This window comes from Emys orbicularis, chromosome 3 (assembly GCF_028017835.1).
Source record: "Emys orbicularis isolate rEmyOrb1 chromosome 3, rEmyOrb1.hap1, whole genome shotgun sequence".
NCBI classification, from domain to species: domain Eukaryota; kingdom Metazoa; phylum Chordata; order Testudines; family Emydidae; genus Emys; species Emys orbicularis.
This window is the reverse complement of record NC_088685.1, coordinates 206636910-206659469: the sequence shown is the minus strand read 5'-3', so window position 1 is coordinate 206659469 and position 22560 is coordinate 206636910. Positions and strand designations below refer to the sequence as shown.

Below are 22560 nucleotides of genomic sequence, written 5' to 3'. Positions count from 1 at the left end.
AAATCAACCTCATTGCATACAAGTAATATGATACCCCTTATTATGAACTCTCAAGATTTTATTGCAAAGCCAAACTTACTTAGTGTTTTTTCTCACAGCCCCAGCTCCCAGAGTCATGTGATTATGTGAGACTCTCAGCTTTCTTAAAAAATAAGCTTCCATATTTCATGGTTGCAGAGGAGTGCTTGAAAACAGAACCCCCTAAAGGCTCAGAACCAGAAGACAAATAAAAAGCACCCCAAATGTATTATTTTAAGATTTTTAAGGCAATCTCAGGATTTGGGGGAGGCCTGAATCATGATTTTTGAAAATTAGGGGTTGGCAATACTAGTGTCCATTCACTTCATAGGCTGTATTCCTTTCTCCCACCCTTTGTCTCGTCTGGTTAGATTTTACCCTCTTTGGAGCAGGAGCGATGTCTTATTACATGTTAGTACAGCTCCTAGCGCAATAAAGCCCTGATCTGGGTTGGGACCTGCAGGTTCCGCTGTATTATAAATAATAATGGTTATCTAAAGAAGAGACATATTGAACCCACCCTACCAGTCCATAGTAGCCATGTTAATTATAGCCAGCAGTTTCGGAGCTAGGAATATATTTTGCTAATGTTTAAAGACAAATTACTTATTTGTTCTGACTGCCAAACGGCTTAAATTTAATCCATCTTTAAATGCAAGTATTTTAGTATCAGATAAACTAGCTTTCCATTGAGACAGTTAGAAAGGGGTGATTTATGTGGTGGTAGACAGACAAGGTATTCTGAGCCTGATCCCACAACAAAGCTTACAGCTTTCAGGGCTGGCAAGCTGCATGTCCAGGCTCCACCCCCACCCAACCTGTTCACAGCAAACATTGTCAAAGCACCTAGGAAGGAAGAAAAGGTTGCACCTGGGAAATGGTATGAAGAATATCAGCTCTTTGAAGACTAAGCAGGATGCATCGTCCTATGTAAGGTAATCCACTTCATTAAAATCTCACTCCATTTTTTAAATGTGTTGGACTTGTTCAATAAAATACACCACAGGTACTGAAGGTATCGCACACAGTGTGATACGAAATGTGAGGTGTCTTACAACTTTTTTTAAAGAGAGAAATCCAGGGATATTCTTGTGAAATTTTTGGAAAACACTGGTCATTTGGCACCATCTGATCCATTTCAGATGCCAAATGCTTCCTTCTTCAGCAGTATTTTATTGACCCCTCATCACCAACAGGAATGAATTAGCCGCATCCAGAGAAGGAGGGATGTTGCTGGAGATGTCAACCTAGCTGCGTCTACATCAGGGGCTGGTTGGCATAGCAATGACACTCTGGGGTGTGGATTTTTCACACTCCTGAGTGTCGTAACTATGTTGACCTTAGTTTTAAGTGTAGACCAAGCCTAATAAAGTGGTCTGATTATCAAAAGTGCTGAGGACCCACCAACTCCCTCTGAAGTCAATGGGACCTTCTCAGTGATCAGTGCTTTTGATCATCTAGCCACATATTCGAGGATACGTGGATTTAAGGTCTCAATTTTAGGCTCGCATATTTGAAAATATTGGCCTTGAGCTTTAATTACGGTCACCTGTTATTTCATAGATGCCTAATCAACATATGTTGGGATCTAGTGAATATTCCGTTTTGAAACATTTTATTTACTGTTACAGATTTGTGTCCCTAGAATTTGTCTTTTCTTTTTTTGACAGAACCATAAGGAATGGGATATAGCTGGTCATGTTAGTATATAACCAAACCCACTTAGACCACCATCAGTAATCCGACCTGAATTTGTTTAGTGTTTTCCTCCAAATCTAGATTTTTCCATCAAGCTTGCTGCAGGAGAATCACAACTGATTTGAGCGGCACAGCATGTAGAAATTATGAGATAGAGGGGGAAATGAAGAATAAAATGTGTTATGAAAACTACAATGCAAAGTCAGATATTGCACAAAGCACAGAGCCGGAAAGTCACAGTCTGAATTTATATTAAAAAAAGAAAATCTGTGAATTGGAATAAAATAATACAGTGCCAGAGGAGAGAGAAAACCATTAGAGCAAAAAAAGAACCTCTGCAGCAAATATTAGTTTTGCTTATCATATATCTCGATGGTATTATTTATTGAGTTAGGGAGCACAAAGATATTTCTACTTGCACAGGATCATCGCTTACATTCTGATTCCATACCTTTCAGCCTAAGTGTTTCCGTTGCTATAACAACATAATGCTTTTGTTCTCTGATGGGATTTTTGATCACATAATTCACCGTGTTTTAATATCTTTAGAAGTTTGTTTGTAGCAGAGCTAGTGCAATGTTTCCATGTTTAGGTCACACTTTATTCTTGAGGGAAATGGCTTTTTGTCCCCCTCCTGCGCTTGTCATTTAATTAATCAAGGGTCTGGGACATTTGCTGTCCTGTCCCTGAACTTGGGAGAGAGCAGAGACTACACCCCCCCCTTCCCCCATAGAAGCAGATCACTCACAAGGAGATGGGCAGGGGCCTGGAGGAGGAGGACCCATGGCACCTCCTCATCCCAACTTCCAACTTGGAGGAAGTAGATGGGGGGACGCAGTGTTGCCAGCTCTTGTGATTTTATCAAGACTTTTGCAATTTTTTTTCTTTTGAAAGCTGTTGCTCCTGCGGTCATATGATAACATGAGAATCTCAGCTTTCTCTCACTGTGATCTGTGCATTGAAGGCAGACACTGGAAGACCTTCTCTTGAATAAAAGGGAAGACATTTCTGCCTCTAACTGTGCCTCTCACAGAAGCAGAGCCAGCTCCCTTGAGCTGCTTAGATTGAATATATATTTCTTTACAGATATAAATACAACATTATACTGAACAATGCAGGAGACAACACTGATAACATCTAAAGCACAGTACATCTAGGCAGACTGTCAACAGGCAGACGTGATGGCACACGAATTCACAGGGCCCTGGAAACAGCATTTAAATATTATTATTCTGTCCCTGCTTTGGGCTCAGTTCATCATTGTCCTATGGCCTCATTGCACTAGCGAGACTGATACACAGGGGCCCGGCCCCAAGGCAGGCAGAAGACAACCCCGCACCACCCCTGGGGAATATTCCAGCACAGAGTGTCTCTATACCACGTGCAGGGACATGCTCCATCAGCTCTGAACCACTTCTGCAGCGGCTCTGGGTACAGAGGCATTCTGAGGCAGGCCACAAAGCAGGGGGAAAGGCAGATTTGGGGTTAATTTCTGCCCCCCGGCAAAGCTCCCGGAAAGCCATTGCAATAGGAGCACAAGTTAGGCAAGCGCTTGAGGTCCCTCGCTGCCTCTAAATAGGCAAGGTACAGATTGAAATCTCTGTCCCTGAGTCTGCACCAATGGAGGGATGAATCTGCCCCTTTGCCTTTTCCATAGGTCAGTCTTAGTTCACAGTTTCCCCACCACGGTGATCTTGCCACTTAATTGTAGTTAGATAGAATAGATATCAAATACGTTCCCCTCCACTAACACCTTGGGGAGCTACCCAGCTAGAAGAAAGGGAGGGGACATACAGCTGGACCCAATCCCTGCTCTCTTATTGCCACTAAAGAACCTCTGTTCAACAGTGGATGAGTCCATCACCGTCTCCTAGGCAGAGCTGAGATATTTTACCTTCCCAAGGAGGGTAGAATTGGGAGAGTGCATCACTGGGGAAATGGCCCAGGCCATAGACCTTGAGCTGGCCTTAGTAAAGCACATAAACAAATTCTGGCTGATAATATAATATTGAAGACAGTTAAAATCTTGTTCTCGTGGATGTGGGAGTTTCCATATTGCTGCCATGTCAGGCCCACTTCTCAAGTCTTTCCTAGCAATGGGGTGGAACTGTAAAATCAAGCCCAGTTTTTGGTGAAGGGCTTGGATTTGTATCCCTAGATCTGGGCCTGACCTTTGATTTTTGTTCTGGGACACATCCAAAAACCTGCGGAAGGGGACTAGCAGAAATCAACTGATATCGCAAGACAGCTGCTGTGTTGGATCCAAACCTCACAAGATTTTGGTTCTCTACCTTGAACTGAATACACACTGAGAATTATCAAGGGCATGTTCCTTCACAAGTGTTACCCTCCTGTGAAATAGTTGATCTGTTTTGGTATTAAAATGTCTTTATAATTATTATTTGCATTGGTCGCATGCAGAGGCCCCAACTGAGAATAGGGCCCCATTGTGCTAGGCTCTGTACATACACATAGTAAAGGAGAGGCCCTACCCTCCAGAGCTTACAGTTGAAATACAAGACAAAGTGTGGGATAAAGAAAGGAGCATTATCCCCATTTTAAAGATGGATAAATGAGGCACAAAAATATTAAGCAACTTGACAAAGATAAGCATTGATCCCAGATCTCCTGAGTGCCTTCACCACAAGATCCTCCTTCCATGCAAGACCTGGCTTCCAACTGCTTACTCTTGGTATCTGCACCACATTCAACAAGGCCCTGTGTACTCTGCAACAAACTGGAATGAAATGGCTTTAAATTGCCTGTATCCTCTGGCAAGGCAGACTGGAAATTCTGTGGTAGCATCATTTAAAACGACCAACTGAGGTTTTTAATTAATTAAATATGAAAATGAATAAAACAGTCAGCACAGCAGTGGCTGAGTTGTTAATTTCTAATATTAAATTCAATTTATTTTATGCTGTCCTGATCTTTTCAGTTTTTGATATGCCACATATTTTTGTCCTGCAATGTATAATTACTGTATAGAAAATATCAAGGGGCGAGGTAGAGGTTTTGGTAGGTGAATAGGGGACAAAGGGAGCTTTTGTCACCTGTGGGGGGCAGCTTAGGTTTGTGGGATAAGTGTATTTGCTGGATATTTCTGCTAAAATAACCAGCAATTAAACAGTTAACAATAACAACTTTTAAAGTATAATTGGTAGGTTTCAGCATCAGCATAATATTAAGCTGAATGGTGGCACTTCAGCCATTTTAGAACTATTGTTTCAGTCTGTCTACAGACTCAGAACAACATTTAGTTCTTGTTTTCCTGGTTGTCTTTACACCCATGAGGACTAGAATCATATATATTTTTAAATGAAAGAGTAGATTTCAAAGTACAGTTTGCCAACAAGCATTGGCAAAGGGAGAACCCTACAAAAAATTCTAGAGCAGAAGAATCACATAATGCCTGGGGCCATTTCTATAATAAATCTAATCTGGATTCCAACACGTTTCTCAGGGACTGTTGGCACAGCAACCTTACTAAAATCACAGACCATAATTAATACATTGTACAAGTAAGGGGCAAGAGTTGTTTTAAAATCGTTTCAGTAAATCACACTGAGAACAATCAAGGACATATTCATTTACAAATGTCACTGTCCTTTGAAATATTGGATCTCTTTTGGTAATAAATCTGCCTTGAGGATCTGCTTTCATTACAATAAGGGTAGAGGGAAGGTTAGAGAAACCATCTTTCTGCTTATAAATGGAGCATATTTGATACAGAAGTCATTGGGGCACAATAAATATGCCATTTTTACAATCACCTTTGGGAGTAGAGCAGCACTTCAACTTTTAATTATTAAAAAAAAGAGTTTCTAGTTCTTATGAGTATGAAAAGTATCAGGGGGTAGCTGTGTTAGTCTGTATCCACAAAAACAACAAGGAATCTGGTGGCACCTTAAAGACTAACAGATTTATTTGGGCATAAGCTTTCGTGGGTAAAAAACCTCACTTCTTCAGATGCATCTGAAGAAGTGAGGTTTTTTACCCACGAAAGCTTATGCCCAAATAAATTTGTTAGTCTTTAAGGTGCCACCGGACTCCTTGTTGTTTTTACGAGAATGAAACTGATTTTCCAAATGTGGACCAATGCCAGGTTGTCTGAAGAGAGATTGAAACAAAGGGGTAGGGACAAGAACTGCCTCTCTTAGTCTTAATATGTTAGCTCTGAACCCTAATTATGGCCCCTCAATTGGCAACATTGTGAACAATTTCAATGCTAATCATTTTAGCAGAGGTATCCAGCTCCCCTGGGATTGTGGATGGATTGTCTGTAGAACACCATCACTTTCTACTCCAATCCAATCCCTGTTTGGAACAAACCCAGTCATCAGACAGGGATCACTACAGCTCTGGCTACATCTTTCCCAGCGCCTCCTTTAAGATTATTCCTTTGCACGTGGTAACTATCAAAGGAGATCAATACCTTGTGGGAAATAAATGTCTGAGCTATAATGACAACTTTCCTCAAAAAGTTTGGGGGTAAATCTAGTTCATGATTCCAGGGTGCCCCTAAATTTCACTCCCAGCCGTGGGCCAGCCTGGAGAGAGGTGCCCTGAACCCAGATGTGTGTGTATATCCTGAACCCGCCCCGTGCTGTGTGTGGCTGAGAGCCTCTTTCTCCACTCACTGGGCAGGGCAATACTCCCTGCAAAGGGGGGAAGCGGGCGGATTTCTCTCTAGCGCAGTGGTCTCCAAAGTGGAGACCAGGGGGAGCGCCGCTTCGGCAGGAGTCCCGGTCTTTTTGTTGTTGTGGTTGTTGTTTTTGCTTTGGCAGTTTGGGCGGGAGTCGGAGCGGCTTTTTGTGGTGGTTGTTGCTTCGGCAGTTCGGGAGGCGCGGCAGAGGCTCAATTTTTTTTTTTTTACTGCGCAGCTAGGGGTGCCCCTCAAAAAAGTTTGGAGACCACTGCTGCCCTGTGCAGCGACCCGAGCCAGACGGAGCCGAGCTGGGGGAGGCGCAGCCACCATGTGGGAAGCGCCCGCTCTGCTGCTGCTCCTGCTGCTGCTGCTCCTGCCCCTGGCCAGGCTCCCGCGGCCGGCAGCGCTGCAGCCCGCCGGCCGGGCGGTGCTCATCACCGGCTGCGACAGCGGCTTCGGGCACCTGCTGGCGCTGCGCCTGCACCGCCTGGGCTTCACCGTCTTCGCCGGCTGCCTCTGCCCGGGCGGGGAAGGGGCGCAGCGGCTGCTGCGGGAAGCCGCCTCCGGCTCCGGCCGCCTGCGGGTGCTGCCGCTGGATGTCACCCGGGAGCGGGACGTGGCCGCGGCCAAGGAGATGGTGCTGAGCAACCTGCCGGAGACAGGTGAGAGCATCCTGCGCCCACCCCTTACTCCGAAGGCAGCGCGTTCACACGGCACTGCCCAGCTCCGGGCTCCTGTCCTCTGCCCCCGGCTGCCACCTGCCAAAGACCCTTCCCAGAGACAGCAGCCACCCAGGGCAGCCACTCACCCTCTGCACCGGGGCCAGGCAATGGGTGCAGGAGCTCGGGACACTGGAGTATATCCGGAGCAGCGTTTGCTCCGGTGTAGGAGCAGGATGTGGTCCTAGACTCAGGTCTGGGAGTTCAACCAGGGTAGATATGGGGGCAAAAATAGATTATCATCAATAAACCTTCATGTGTTGTAAACTCCTTGGGGCAGGGACCCTGCTGCCTTTGTCTCTTGTCCAGCCCCAAGTTTGCTCTGAGGCTTCATCAGTAAAATGTATTGATCTGGCCATCAAATATCAATGGAAACAAAATTGTAAACAAAGTTCCCCTGATGTTCCAACCTGTTCTGCTAGTTCATACCCCTTTTGTCTGGGGAATTTCATAACCCTGCTTTGTCCAACCATTTGACAGAGCTGAATACGACATGTGCTGGGTTAGGTGCTAAATAGATGCTGCTGGGGACAGAGGTTCATGAAATCTTTCTTCTGAGGTTTGACAGCTTGGGGTTTGCGCTCCTGGGGTTTGAGCTCTGAGATTTGGGTTGGGAAGAACCCAAAAATCTGAACCAAAAATTCAGCTGGGACTACTGACTATCACCTATTTTTTGAGACTTAGCCATAAACCAACCCAAACTGTTGTTAATTTGTCCTGTGGCAGCACCTAGGAGGCCCTACATGGACCCAGGACCCCTTGTGCGAGGTGTTGTGCAGACACCGAATAAAAAGACAATCCCTTCCCCAAAGAGTTTACAAGCATGAGCCTGCCAATGAATCCTGACTAAATTTCAAGTTTGTAATGAAAAAGGAAACCCACCAAGTGTTGCTTGTCTGGGGGTTTCTTTGTGAGTATTTTGCAGAGATCTAATCACAGGAAATATGGGGAGGAGACCAAATTAAGATGTACAAGCAAGAGGAAAAAAAAGTAGTTTCGGGCGTGATTTGAAAAGAGGTGAATAAATGCAGGAAAGCTGCAGGGAAGAAGGCTCTTGTACCAAGAATGACCAATTATTTATCATTCTAACGTTTTGTTTTATAAAGCTAGTGCATTAGGACTTGCTCAGATTTGGGATGGATATTGAAAAGCAAATGTAAAGTCTAAGCCTTATACAGTGTGAATGGCTGACCTGACACCAAAGGGAGCAGAGGGGAGATGTGCTCATTTGCACTCCTCATTGGACATGTTACCCATGGTAGCAAAAATGAGGCAATTTCCCTTAAATTAGGGACAGCATGTAACCAGAATTGCGTTGTCAGGTGGGCATGCTAGAGATGGAAGAGCACACTGGAAGCCTCCTTGGACCAGCTCCCTGTCCCACCTGCACAGCAGTAGGGTCGAATTTCCCTCTAGCATGGGCAATGAGATCCATGCAGGAGGACCCCTCTGCCTGCACAGAGCTGCATTAATTTCAGCAGGGCTGTGTACTAACACAAGTGCGCCCACAATGATTTATCTGCAGAACTGGATGGTTGGGCACAAAGTTGGTGAGGGGATGACAGCACCCATTAGCCTCCACATAATACATGAACTTAGGGTATATTATATTGTCCAAAATAATCACAAGCAGCACAAATCCCTGTTTATCCTATCAGAATAGTGTTAGACTGCCATGAGTGAACTTAGTGGATCCAAACCATGCATGAATGAATATGTGCCACGCAAGGCAAAACTCTTTATAGACTTAACTCTGCAAGGCGTAAACACTTCTATTACCCATTGAAGCCAATGGAGTTGCATCAGGGATGGATTTAGCCCAATACATTTACTCAGTACTTTGCAACAGAACTTAAGTGCATTTGTAATTCTGAACAAATGATTTCCATTAACACAAAAGTTATAATGAAGAATAAAGCACATGACACAACCATGGAAATGCAGGACACATTCTTGACTAGCTTGTTAGGATATGTCGTGGAAAGGAACAAGAATATAGAAAGTAAACAAAAGCACAGACGCCTCTCATTAAGTATGTGTATTTATGGGTTATCCTGACCTCAACTGATTAAGTCTTCCCCTTTTAGGTTCTTTCCCCAGCTTTAGAAACAACAGCTGAATCCCAAGGGTGTTTATAGGCTAGACAGAGCCCAGGGACTTAAAGGAGCATCACCCTGAAACTCCCGTTCAGGGGCAATTAGTTGTACCTTATACCAAAGCAGTAGCTGGCATCTATTCAGCGAAATCTTGATTAACAAGGTTAGCTTGCCAAATTGCGGGTATTATGAAAGACTCTTACTGCAAGGCCTGATTCATGGGGGCAGCAGGGAAGGGAATTTTCCAGGGATTATGCTTGTTGATTCAGCTCATTTACACGGAATGTCCAGATCATAATATATACATTATCTTAAATTGATCTAGACTTTTAAAGCCTGATCCAAAGCCTAAGAGAGTCAGTGGAAAGACTCTTCTTGCCTTAAATGGGCTTTGGACCAGGCCCTTAATGAGACAGTTATACCTATTCCGTTATATTACATTATACATAATCAGGATCTTGTATGTATTATACATCTGATGATGGCCCTTCACTTTTTTGCTCAACCTCTCTGCTTGAGCAGCTATTGAGTGTGCCATGGAGAAAACCAGGTAGTCAAAAGGTAAAGTGGTTTTACAAATCCTACCAGCATGTACTTTACTTCTAAATTACTAGGCAATCTTTCTCCTATGAGTATATTAACGTTACGTACAGTGGAGCCACTGGCTTAATTTAATATCTGATTTAATACAGTGAATTCAAAAGGCCTTATTAGTGGCTTGCAAAATATAGGGGCATAAAACATTTCATTTCAAGTGGAACAAAAGCCGAGAAACCGATGTATGTGGGATTGACATTAGCAACCTCCCTGCATGGGCTTCTTCAACAAGCCAGGATGTGGTGATCCATCTCTTTAATTATAATGGGCTAGGTTGTGCCCTCCCCGCCTTTCATGATTGTCCTGTGTGCAGGGGCGCTGGAACAATTTGTATCATGGGGGTGCTCAGAGCCATTGAACCAAACTGTAAACCTTGTATATAATGAAAACCACTTCAAATGAGGGGGTGCTGCAGCACCCCCAGACCTCTAGTTCCAGCATCTATGCCTGTGTGGGTGGACAGAGTAAGGACCCTGCCTCCTTTGTGAGGCCTGGATAAGAGTCTCCTAGAATTTCTAACACTGTGCGTGTGGGAGGACGCAGTGGTCTAGAGACTGTTTCTGAGTTGCTCGCCTCCTCCTTCCTATTTCCCTAGAACAACTCACTGTAAGAGGGTGGGCCAGATTTGGGGGGCGATAGGATGAGGCGCTCCTTAAAGCAGTATAACCAATTACTTTCTCTGCAGTGCAACCTGGAGCTCAGAGCATGTATGCTGTCCACGGGACGCTGCACCTCCCAGGTTAGCCCAATATTTCAGAAGGGCCTAACTCTGCAGCCCGTACTCACACCATTCACCTCCTTGGGACTCTTGATGAAAGCTATGTACCTTAGTTGATTTCAGTTGGACTCCTTGTCCGAGTAAGCACTACTCAGTGTGAGTAAGGGTTGCAGAATCAGAGCCTAAATGAATGAAACATAAAAATGAGAACCTCATCTCCCTTGCCTTTTAAAAATATATACGATATTATAGATAAAATTCTACATCTCATTAGGCTAAATATTATTTAGCCACTAGATAAGTACAGTACTGCACTTTGAGTGCTGCATAGAGTTCCAGACAAAATGTAGTGCCTGTAAAACAGATCCAGATCAAGCAGGAACTCAAGCTGTCTGGAAGCCTGTTCGCTTGTGCCTGTAGATACAATAGCTTTTTATACTAAATTTCTCCCGCTTAAGAAGGACTGTGATCCCGGAATTCCATATGCTATGACACAGACTAGGCAGTATTATTCCAGGCATAATAATGACCTTACAGCCAAATCTTCCAAAGGGGCCACAGATTTTGGTTGCCTCAGTACAAAGACTTCAGTGGGAGTTTCGGGTGCTCTGCACCTTGGAAAATTGGGCCTAAGGTGACTTGTTTTTCAGCAACAAAACAAAACAAAAAAAATTAAATTAGTGAACCATTTGGATAACGGTTTTGATACAAATTTTGATACAAATGTTGCAAATGTATGTTTTGGGAAAAGCAATTTAAAAAAAAAAGTCACATTTTTCTATTTTTGAAAAAGAAGTACATCTTTTTGTTTTTTTACAAAAAAACCTTTTCATTCAGAAAAAATCTAACCTGTGTAATCATGACCTATAAGTACCTACACGGGGAGAACATATCTGATAGCGGAGAGCTCTTTATCTAGCAGATGAGGGTAACAAGATCCAATGGCTGGAAGTTGAAACTAGACAAATTCGAGGTTAAAAAAAAGGAGCACATTTTTAACAGTGAAGGTAATTAACTATTGGAGCAGTTTACGAAGGGATCTGGATTCTATATTATACCCAATCTTTAAATCAAGATCAGATATCTTTCTGAAAGATACGCTCTTGTTCAACCACAAGTTACTAGGCTTGATGCAGAAATCCTTGGTGAAATTCTCTGGACAGTATGATGCCGGAGGTCAGACTAGATTATCATAATGGTCCCTTCTGACCTTAAAGTCTATGAAAACATCTTGCATTAGAATAAGTTCACCTAAGGTTTCCCATTCTAACTGACGAGGATAGCTAGTTTCTAGTTTTAAGTATTGCTGAAGAATTTTCTGACCCTCTTAATACTGTGAATAATACAGTTGTATGCATGAAAGAGGTGTTGGATCTTTTTGAGTCACTAAACATTTGTCCTTCAGACGTGATCTGGTGAATAGCTGTCTTCTGAGCCCCCTTTCCTAATGGATAGGCCAATATTGTGTCATCTTTGTTCCCTTTATCATAAAAGGAGTATTTATTTACTCTTTTTCTCTAAGGAGCTGATTCCGTTTTCCTCTAGTGTTTATTACATCCCTAAATAATATTTCCTCCACTTTGGCCTTCTGCAGAACATCCATTACTATTTGTATTTCAGTATCACCTAGAGACCCCAGAGAACATCAGGGCCGCATTGTGCTAGGCATATATATACATGTGGTAAGAGACAGGCTCTGCTCTGAAGACCTTACGGTCTACATAGATAAGTCAAGCAGAAGATAGGGAATTGAGGTGCAGAGAGATTAAGTGATTAGCCCAAGGTCACACAGGGAATCTGTGAGAGACCAGGAACGGCATCCAGATCTCCTGAATCCCATTCTGTTGCCTTAACCTCAAAAGCTTCCTTCTTCCCAAGTTCTAACCTATGTTTCCCATCTTTTCTAGGGTCCCTCTGTAGGCTGCAGGTCCTTTGAACATGAGTTCACTCATTATTATTGCTTTGGCAGCTTTCCATAACACATCATCACTACAGTACTGTGTTCCTTGTTTGCCATGTTCTCTGACATATCATTTCTCAAGTTTTTAAGGCTGTTCTCCTTTTGTAACATAGTGTTATGTGGGGCCTAATGCTACTGGACCCAGGGGAAGATATACTTCAGCAAAATCAGTACCAAATCAGATACCAAAGTACTGGTAATACTTGATTGGATACTCTCTCTCTTCATAGATTGTTTCTCTCTGTTGAGCTATGGTCTATTCTAGACTATAAAACCAGGTGCTTCTGAAACTCGTTTTCCATGGGTATGTAGCTTTCCCTGGACAATTTCTCTGACAATTGTGGATTCTAGGGGTCTGTTACCCCCTTTTTTTTTTTCAGGGCTAGGAACCCAGTTAACGTTTCCTGCTACGTAGATGGTTCCCTTAATACATTTAGTCAGAGGCCTTGTCATCGTGCTTAGGTATGAGAAGGTTGTGTCATTCAGAGCCTGATCTAAAGCCACGGAAGTCAATAGGCATCTTTCCATTGACCTTAATGGGCTGTGGATCAGAATTCTGATTTATTATAGTAACCCTCTTGTCATAAAAACATACCCTGCAGTAAGATGTCTCCCAGCTGTTCCCCTTACAGTCGTCTCAACTCACAAGGAGAGTCCTCTTTTAATTAACCCCTCTTCTTTTCCTCCTTGTTATAAGTGGTTGCATAAACTTCCCTTTCCCATAATTGTTGTCTTTTATAAGGGAAGATGTGTTCCTCACAGGGCTGTAATGTCCAGGTCCATTTTTTCAGGTGATTAAGTACTTTCTTCCACTTGATTGGATTATTCTGTCTGTGTACATTCCTTGAAAATACCTTAACATTCTTGAATCCGATATTTCTGAATCTATTAACCAAAATAGGTCCACGCTATCATATTTTTCTTCCAGTTTGCCTGCAGGCATGTACTCAACCTGGCAACAATAGCAATCATGACAACAGAACAATGTAATCAAAACCACCAACTATTCTTGGAAGGATGCTCTTCTGATTAAGGCACTGGTCTGGGACTCCGGAGAGTTTAGTTCCATTCCTGCCACAGACTCCCTGTGTGATCTTTGGCAAGGCACTGGATCTCTCTGTGTCTCAGTTCTTCATCTGTAAAATGGAAAATAATGTGTCTTTCGTCTGTCACATCTATTGAGATTGTAAGCTCTTCAGGAAAGGGACTGTTACTCTGTATCTAAAATACTTAAAACTTAAAATACTTACACTGTATATCTAAAATACTTAAAACAATGGGGCCTCAATTTTGGTTGGGGCTTCTAGACTCTACTGTAATCAACATCATCATCATTATGGAAGATGGTATAACACAGAGCCTTCATTACTGAAACACCCTCTTTAACCATTTATAACATAATGAGCAGAGCTGAATGAAAAGTGGGAAGCATGTTTCAAATGAAAAAAATAAAAATAAAAAATGATTTAAAAAATTTTTCAGTTTTTGAAACCACACAAATACACACACAGAAATAAATAAATCAGTTTTTTTCTTCCTATCTCTCCCCTTTTTTCTTTTTCTCCTTTTTTTATTTTGTCACTGAAAGGGAGGGGGGGAAAGGGAAAGAACAGGGAAGTGGGGGGAAATTAAAAAAAATCAGTTACATTTTGTTTTAAAAAAGACCATTTTTCATCAGAAAAAAAGTTCAAATGAAATTTTTCAACCAGTTCTAATAACTGTGCTTTTTTCAGTGGATTCTGAATTGCCAACACACCACAATACATATAAGGAAGCAAGAATATTTACTAACAATATATTTCACAGAACCAGTAACCCAATTGGCATCTATCTTGTAACACGTTCTTTGGTTTTATATTCCATAAAACCCGTGGTTAAATATTCCCTTCCACATGTAAAATTTCCCTTCCTGTCTGACTGCTCATGCATAACCTGGAGAATCTCAAAAATAATCAAATTTGAAATTGCAAAAGAGAAATAAACCTAGAGACAGCACATTTTTTATTTTGCTTTTCACCCTCTTTTCATCTTGGATTCTCATTTGCGGATTTAGAGTGCAGTTTCCTATCCAGGGAGCTATTTAGATTGACAGACTGTGGGCTTCACTGCCCAGTAACCTTTTCCAAGGAGTCAAGGAATTATTTAGCTTCTTACAGATGTGCTGAGACATTTGGGTTTGTTGTAAAGAATATGCAGCTTTGTAGTGTACCACACTGCAGAGTGTGTACCCAGCTCCATAAGATTTTCTATATTTTTAAACAGGAGTGAATTGTGTTATCTTTTTCTCTGTTTCTACCCTCACATCAGAAAGAACATCAGGGTATCTTCTTTATATGAAAGAGACATCATTTCACGTGGCAGGGATAGGAGTTTTTCTTTGTCCTTGTGAGAGCCTACTCCCCCTTCTGGAAGCCCCACTAATCTGAAATGAGGTCTCCTAAAGTGAACCTCCAGATCCTCTACTTTATCTGTTAATCTTTGTCCTCAGAATCCATTTTAACGACCACGGTGTTAGTGAGCATCTCCCCCCAGTCCTCTAATTCTGTTTGCAGCTTCAATCCTTCTGTGTCTGATAGAATCTGTACATTGCCCAATGTCTACCCAGCTCTCAGAAACTGCTATGAGCTCAAGTGAATGTGTGTGTGTGTAAGGCGGGGGAGAGGCGTGATAATATCCATTAGGTCTATGAGCGATGCTGCTCCCCTAGCCAGGAACCTTGCTGGCGTGGTTGCAGCAGGCTGCGGTCCCTGCTACAGCCTTGTAGCCATAGATAACTAGGCAGATGCCCAGCACCCTGTGTCAGGATTAAGAGGAAAGATTCCATTACCCACTCCAGCCCCTACAAATACCCCATTTTCACTGATTCTGTGCAGGGCATGGGAAACGGACCATTTGTATCAAATGCTGCCTTCAGATAACGATGGGCAAGGCCCCCGGCGGGGCTCACAGTAAGCAGTAAGCGAAGATGACGAACCTGGGAGAGACTTAGGGGAAGTCTACACTCCAAAATTAAGTCGACCTAAGTTACGTTGACGTACAGCCACTGCAGTGATTAAATCGTTTTCGCATGTCCACACTGCGCTCCTTGTGCTGGCGGTGCGTGTCCTCACCAGGAGTGCTTGTACCGACTGTACTGTCATTCTGGGGCATTGTGGGATGGTGTCTGAAAGGCAGCAACAGTCGATATAAGCCATGCAGTGACTACACTGACCTAACTACAGCGACGTAAGTGCTACGCCTCTTGTAGAGGTGGAGTTGTTAAGTCGGTGTAGTGGGCAAGTTATATCGATTGGAGCCACATTTTTGTGTAGACACTTGTAGTTAGGTCAACATTATGTTGACTTAACTCAGTTATTGAGTCCAATATAGACCTCCCTATGTGATTCTTAACTACTGCACAGGCATTACAGTGCTGGTCAGCCTGGAAATACCTGCAACAAGTATTTGAGGACAGGATCTGGAGTAATGTTTTCAAAAATGACTAAGTAACTTTGGCTCAGTCCCATCTTTTAAAGTGACTTAGGAGTCTAAGTCCATTGACTTTCAATGGGTGTGGGCTCCTAAATACCAAATCATTTTTTAAAATAGGATTTACGCTCCTAAGTTACTTAGACACTTTCGAAAATGTTACCATTTGGCTTTTAGTCTGCTTAATATTGTTTTCACAAAGGTGCTCCGAGTTACATAGCAGGATTCATGTAGTTAAAATACCTTGGTGTGCTGTTTTGGTAGCAGAAAGTGGCCTCCTAGATCATGTTATTCATAAATAACTTAAGGAGACAATATAGTGAATGATTATTAAATAGTGCTTAACAGGCTGATAGGGTCCAGATAATGGCCACAATTATGTTCCTTCCTTAAGCAAAATGTGCACATGCTTATGAATACAAACCTAAAATATAATGTAGCCAAGGACTTATTTCAGATTGCTCTCATTGTGGTGTTCACTGGTAACTTGCTATATAAGCTGCTTGCAAGAGCTCTGCTTTATTCTATGTCAGTTCCAACTGAGTGGGTTTCAGAGCGCCGCGCCCAGCCTCTGTCTGGGAAGCTCAGTCCTCAAAGGCACAGACCAAAACCACACCCATTTTATGAACATTGTTGAAGGCTCTGAGGGTGTTGTGTCCAGTTTGTCTGGTGGTTAAATATGTTGCAATCAGGAGACAATTTTTCCCCCTTCAGGTTTTTGGGGACTGGTGAACAATGCTGGAATATCGACATTCGGCGAGACAGGGTGGCTGCCTATGGAGAAATATGAAAAATTTGTGGATGTGAATCTCCTTGGGTGTATAAGGACAACGTTGGCATTTCTTCCCCTTCTAAGGAAATACAAGGGTAATCCTAATCCAATGTCATCTACAGTTGTAGAATAATTAGCTTACTATAGTTAGCTGAAACAAAACCAGTATGTTGTCCAATTTCCTGAAAGGTTACCTGAGAGGACAACTTGATCCTGACAAGAGGACAAGGATGTATAAGGTGAAAAAAGTAGTTAGTTTTAGTTTATGAGGAATTAATGACATCAATATCTGTGATTGAAAACAGAGGGAAATGCTTAAAGCTAGTTGTTAGCAGCCTTCCTTCGAGTGTAAGAGACTGTCAGCATTGGCACTGGGACACACGCAGCATGGACAAGGGCTTGTTCCGGTATTTAGATTGTACTATTTTACTGTTCATTGCTTCTGGGAGGAAAGATGATCTTGTGAAGGACTCAGGAGATCTGAATTCAATTTTGGCTCTGCCACAGGTTCTCTGAGTTTTAGGGCTGGTCCCTTAATCTTTCTGTGTCTCTGTTGTCCCCATTGAACAGATTGGGGATAATAATATTTCCTTTCTTCCACCTTTTGTCTGTCTTGCCTTAAGCTCTTCGAGGCAGGGATTGTCTCCTACTATGTGTGTGTACAGGGCCTCTCACAATGAGGTCTCGCTTGAGGTCTGGAGGTGCTACTGTAACACAAATATTAGAAAGGACCCTGTGATCCAGAAATGGATGCTTTTATCCTACCATTTATCCCTTAGTCACAAATACGCAGCTCTTCAGCCTCCTAGTAACACTGCTTATGATTTTTCAATATATGGGAAAAAATGTAATGAACCCTTAACACACTGTAAAATGAATGGCCAGGTTATGTGAATATCACAAGAACACAGCACTGCGTGTGCCTCTTTAGAAGCTATGGAAGTGCTATACTGCTAACATGTGGGACACGGTCACTCTCCTATGATATGTCGCTGCTGACACTCTGTCACCCAGATCCTGCAAAGACTTTTATGCATGTGCTTAACTTTAGGCACGGTATGGCAATGCATTGACGTTATTCCTGAAACACTGCCACGATTGTAACAACTTATATTTTGTCTGACCCCAGCGCCCTCTTATTCTGGCCAATGGAGATAGGTCCTGTGCAAGGGAAGTGCAGAGTGATCCCAGAGTGGCCAGGCTGCCCTGAGGTTCCTGGGCCATTGTGTCTTCCTGGCACAGTACATAGTACAATAGCACCAAGATGCCACAACCAAGATCAGAGCCCCATTGTTTTGGGTGCTGTACATACATACACATACTCTGGGCTGGTCTACACTACGGGGGGAGATCGATCAAAGTTACGCAACTTCAGCTACATGAATAACGTAGCTGAAGTCGACGTACTTAGATCTACTTACCGTGGTGTCTTCACTGCGGTGTGTCGACGGGAGATGCTCTCTCATCGATTCCCCTTGCATTTCTCATGGAGGTGGAGTACCGAAGTCAACGCTAGAGCGATCGGCGGTCGATTTATCGTGTCTATACTAGACACGATAAATCGACCCCTGCTGGATTGGTCGCTGCCCGTGCAGACATGCCCTAAGATGCAATCCCTGAGCTGAACAATTCACATTCTAAATAGGCAAGGCAGGGAAAAGGAAGTACTGTGATCCCCATGTTACAAGGGAGCTCTGAAGCACAGAGACATTAAGTGGCTTGCCAAGGTCACCCAGTGACTCTGACACAGGAGTTGAACCCAGATCTCTTGAGTCCTTAACCACAAGTCCATCCTACTTCTCAATACCTGAGGTATCATCATACATGTAAACATTTCTAGTTCTATGGTATAATTATTTGTGGAACTATAGGAGTAAATTGTTGAGATGGGTCAGAGCACAATTTCTTGTTCTGGACACCTTTGAACTTCAGTAGACATTTGACAAAAAACATTTGACAAAAATCATAAAATGATTATAACAATGGCACAAGCCATGGAAATCACTGCCAAATGGAATGAGAAGACACACATTAGTGGAAATCAAACTGCCTTTCCAGGGCTAACCTTCTTTGAAGTCAATGGAGTTGCACTGGTATAAAACTGGTGTCAGGGCCGGCTCCAGGGTTTTTGCCGCCCCAAGCGGCACAAAAAAAAAAAAAAAGCCGCGAGCTGCGGCGGCAATTCGGCGGGAGGTCCTTCGCTCCGAGCGGGAGTGAGGGACCGTCCGCTGAATTGACGCCAAATAGCTGGACGTGCTGCCCCTCTCCGGAGTGGCCGCCCCAAGCACCTGCTTGGCAAGCTGGTGCCTGGAGCCAGCCCTGACTGGTGTTACAGTGAAATCAGACCCATAATGATGAATAATTAGACACTGTCTCTCTCCCCTACTACAATCCTCCTTTTAGATGCACAATCCCTTCATTTTTATTTCTTTTATTTACCCACTGATTGTAGGGGTTGCTTTGCTGCAATCTCTTTCCTCCACTCTGTGGAGTGGTTATACAATTCCTGGTCTTCCACAGTTTCCAGAGAGGACCAGGATATATTTCACCAAGGAGCTTAATAAATGTAGGAATTTCATGGGTCAGGGAATTCTCTAGTTGCTGGCTAAAGCATGGCTCTTTGCGTTTATGTCCTCACGCTACACTCTTTATATCTGAACTTACTGGCTCAGAACTGGTAGGATGCAAGTTGTGACTATATTACACTTAGTCTGGTTCAGCACCTGCAAATAACCAAAAAATGAGACTTTTGGAGGAAGCCTGGTTTTCAGGGCCGCCCAGAGGGGGAGGCAAGTGGGGCAATTTGGCCCAGGCCCCGGGCCCCACATGGGCCCCCACGAAAATATAGTATTCTATAGTATTACAACATTTTTCTGTAAGGGGCCCCCGAAATTGCTTTGCCCCAGGCCCCCTGAATCCTCTGGGCAGCCCTGTTGGTTTTTTGAGCTACAGAGCTGAACATACTATAGTAAGGTTATGCTGGGAATGCACATCTTAGCCTAGCTGCATAGTAAGGCAGTTATGAGGGAAAGATTATGAGGGAAAACAAGGGATTTAAATATGAAGTTATTTGAACATTTGAACAATGTTTTTTACCCCCTCCAGGACGTATGGTCTTTATGTCTAGTGTTACTGCATACTTCACTTTGGGGAATGGCATTTACTCTATGACCAAGGCAGCCATAGAAAAATTTTGTGATGCCTTAAGACTGGAAATGAAGAAGTTTGGAGTTCTGGTAAGATACTTATTCAGCGTTTTTCCCTCACAAAAGCTGTTTATATATTTCAGGAGTAACCATTAATTTTGCGGGAAGAAAGATGTATTCTATATTTATATAGCACCTTTCCTCCTGAAACTCTACACACATCACTGACCTGCCGTTATTTCTGGGGGGGAGGGGAGCAAGCAGCTGACGCAGAGGGATATTGCATATTGATGAGGGGAAAGGGACATTTTGGCCAAGGAGACTCTTACTCTTGTGAAAAGTCATATTTAAAAGCCCCTCCCAGTAAACGGCATGTAAATGAGTATATTAACGCTGGAAAGATGAAGAGCCGAGCCAACCCTGGGATTCCAGCCTCTGATTCCAGGATGTCTGAGATGCAGATTCTTCTAGGATTTATGTTGGTTTCTAGGTATGTGATCCCCAGTGTGGCCTAGCGGATAGGGTACTGGCTTGGGAGTTGGGTGCTCTGGCTTCTATCCCCAGCAATGTGGGACTTTGTGCAGAATCATAGAATGTCAGGGTTGGAAGGGACCTCAGGCAGTCATCTAGTCCAACCCCCTGCTCAAAGCAGGACCAATCCCCAGACAGATTTTTGCCCCAGATCCCTAAATGCCCCCCTCAAGGATTGAACTCACAACCTTGGGTTTAGCAGGCCAATGCTCAAACCTTTGGGAAGACACCTTCCCTGTGTTCCCCCTCCCATCCTTTGTGTGCCTCATCTGTTTACATTGTAAGTTCTCTGGGGCAGGAACTGTCTCTCTCCATGAGTTTATACAGTGCCTGTCAAGAAGAAGAGGTTGAAACAACACACTGTAACTAAAACTTCCCTTCAGTGGGGCCGCTACTGGCGGGGATGAGGACTTCAAAAGTGAGTGGTGTGGGGTAAGAAGGAAGTGGGACCAGGTTGCCCAGGGAGTACATTGACCTGGTGTGTCTCACTCACAGAGCTCCTCTGGAGTTTCCAGGAGGGGGTAAAGGTTCACTCCTCTGGTAGAAAACCTGAGCGCAGGAGACATCCCTCCCCACTAGATTGCCAGGGGCTGTGCTGATGGTGACTGGTGAAATATACACCCCCTGGACAAGGGCTCCTCTGCTGATGGAACACTAATGACCAAACCTAAAGCTTAGATCACTGAACAGCTCATCTAGCTTTTTTCCTTTGAATCATTCCTCCATTTAAATCCTCATTTAGTGCTCACTAAATGTTCCCCCTGAAGTAATAACGACAGCAAAGACGAACTGTATGCACTGCTCACAGCAGTTTGGTTGTGGAAAAGCTGTTGTTGTGTTTCAACAGCCGCCCCCTTTTGGAAAACAGTATAAGATCACTTGCTTTATACACTTTGAAATACCTAGGGCACGATGAGGATTTGAACTGCTTAGCTAAGGATAATCTTGAGTGCGTGGAAGTGCTTAGTTTAAGAGGTTAGCTGTTCTATTTGCTTGGACTTCAATGTTCAAAAATATATTTCTCTAATAATTACCTTTACATGCCAGCCGCAGGTTTTTAATTACTGTTTGTGCTCTCCGTAGCTAGGCAGGCCATTCGTCCAGTAAATGGTCCTGCTTTTCTAAGGTTTGTCCCCCGTCCGGCACTGAGACAAAACCAGACATGGTTTTGTCTGAGGGATGCCCTTTTGAAGAGTGTGCTATCCTGCCCCTGCCAGCGTGACCTCATACACATCATGAGTGTGAGGTCCAGTTCTCCTTGCCTTGCATTGGGTCTGTGCTGCCACTTACAACAGGCTGTGGCTAAACGCCACAATCTAGCCCTACAGGGTAAGTCTACACTGTAATTAAAAACTCATAGCTGGCCTGAGCTCTACGGCTCATATTATTTCACTGAATTCAGAGCAGCTGATTATAGTCTAATAGTTATTTCCTAATTTTGTTTTCCTTTTAGGTTTGTGTTATTCAGCCAGGAAATTACGCACGTTCAACTAATGTTCAGCCACCAGTCAATGCGGAGCAGATCTGGAATGAACTCAGTGAGGAGGAAAAGGCAGTGTACAATAAAGAATATGTGCAAGAACGTTCAGACTTTTTCAACAACATACTTAAGGAAGGGTGCACCACAGGCCATGAAGTTGTAGATGCCATGGTGGATGCGTTAATGTCTCCTGCGCCCAAGGCACGTTATATGGTTGCGAAGCTAAAGGAAAAACTGTTGGTCTTTATATGCACAGTTTTCCCAACTGTTGTGATGGATTCAATTCTGTCCTATGCACTGAGTAAAGTAAAACTCACCTAGCCCTGTGGAGAGAATATTGACTCCTGTTTCTGGTCTATAATTCAGGTTGGACAACTTTTGTAAGCAAAGGATTTACAGCTTGGTCTAAAGCCCATTGAAGTCAATGGACAGACTCCCATTGACTGGTATGAGCTTTGGATCAGACTCTTATACAGGACTGTAACTTTTGCATACTGAAATACATCTGGAGTTGAATGTAAAATAATTCACTTGCTGTACTCTGGGGCACAGCATTTCTTCACTTGTTGTAAGGATTAACTCCCATACTGCTGTATTCCTTGCCTGTTGAATCTAATGCATTTTATTTTTTGATCGAATCTTTTATATGAAAGTACCACAAAATGCTTCCATGTCAGTTACAAGTAGAGTTTACCCTACAGGAGCATTG

At 43.3% G+C, this 22560-nt stretch overlaps 1 protein-coding gene across 1 annotated transcript; it reads left to right on the top strand.

Annotated features, from left to right (window-relative positions):
- The first annotated feature begins 6692 nt into the window (after positions 1 to 6692).
- LOC135875515 (D-beta-hydroxybutyrate dehydrogenase, mitochondrial-like) lies at positions 6693 to 22172 on the top strand. Its single transcript, XM_065400380.1, has 4 exons — positions 6693 to 7026; positions 16637 to 16789; positions 19800 to 19930; positions 21825 to 22172. The coding sequence occupies exons 1-4, from the start codon at positions 6693 to 6695 to the stop codon at positions 22170 to 22172; spliced, it is 966 nt and encodes a 321-aa protein (XP_065256452.1).
- Positions 22173 to 22560: the final 388 nt, after the last annotated feature.

What these genes read in the sequence shown, in the direction of transcription:
- LOC135875515 (XM_065400380.1), top strand. Translation starts at nt 6,693, where the DNA reads ATGTGGGAAGCGCCCGCTCTGCTGCTGCTCCTGCTGCTGCTGCTCCTG. An exon ending in CCTTCTAAGGAAATACAAGG is followed by an intron (nt 16,790 to 19,799) that starts GTAATCCTAATC and finishes TACCCCCTCCAG; the next exon opens with GACGTATGGTCTTTATGTCT. An exon ending in TGAAGAAGTTTGGAGTTCTG is followed by an intron (nt 19,931 to 21,824) that starts GTAAGATACTTA and finishes TTTTCCTTTTAG; the next exon opens with GTTTGTGTTATTCAGCCAGG.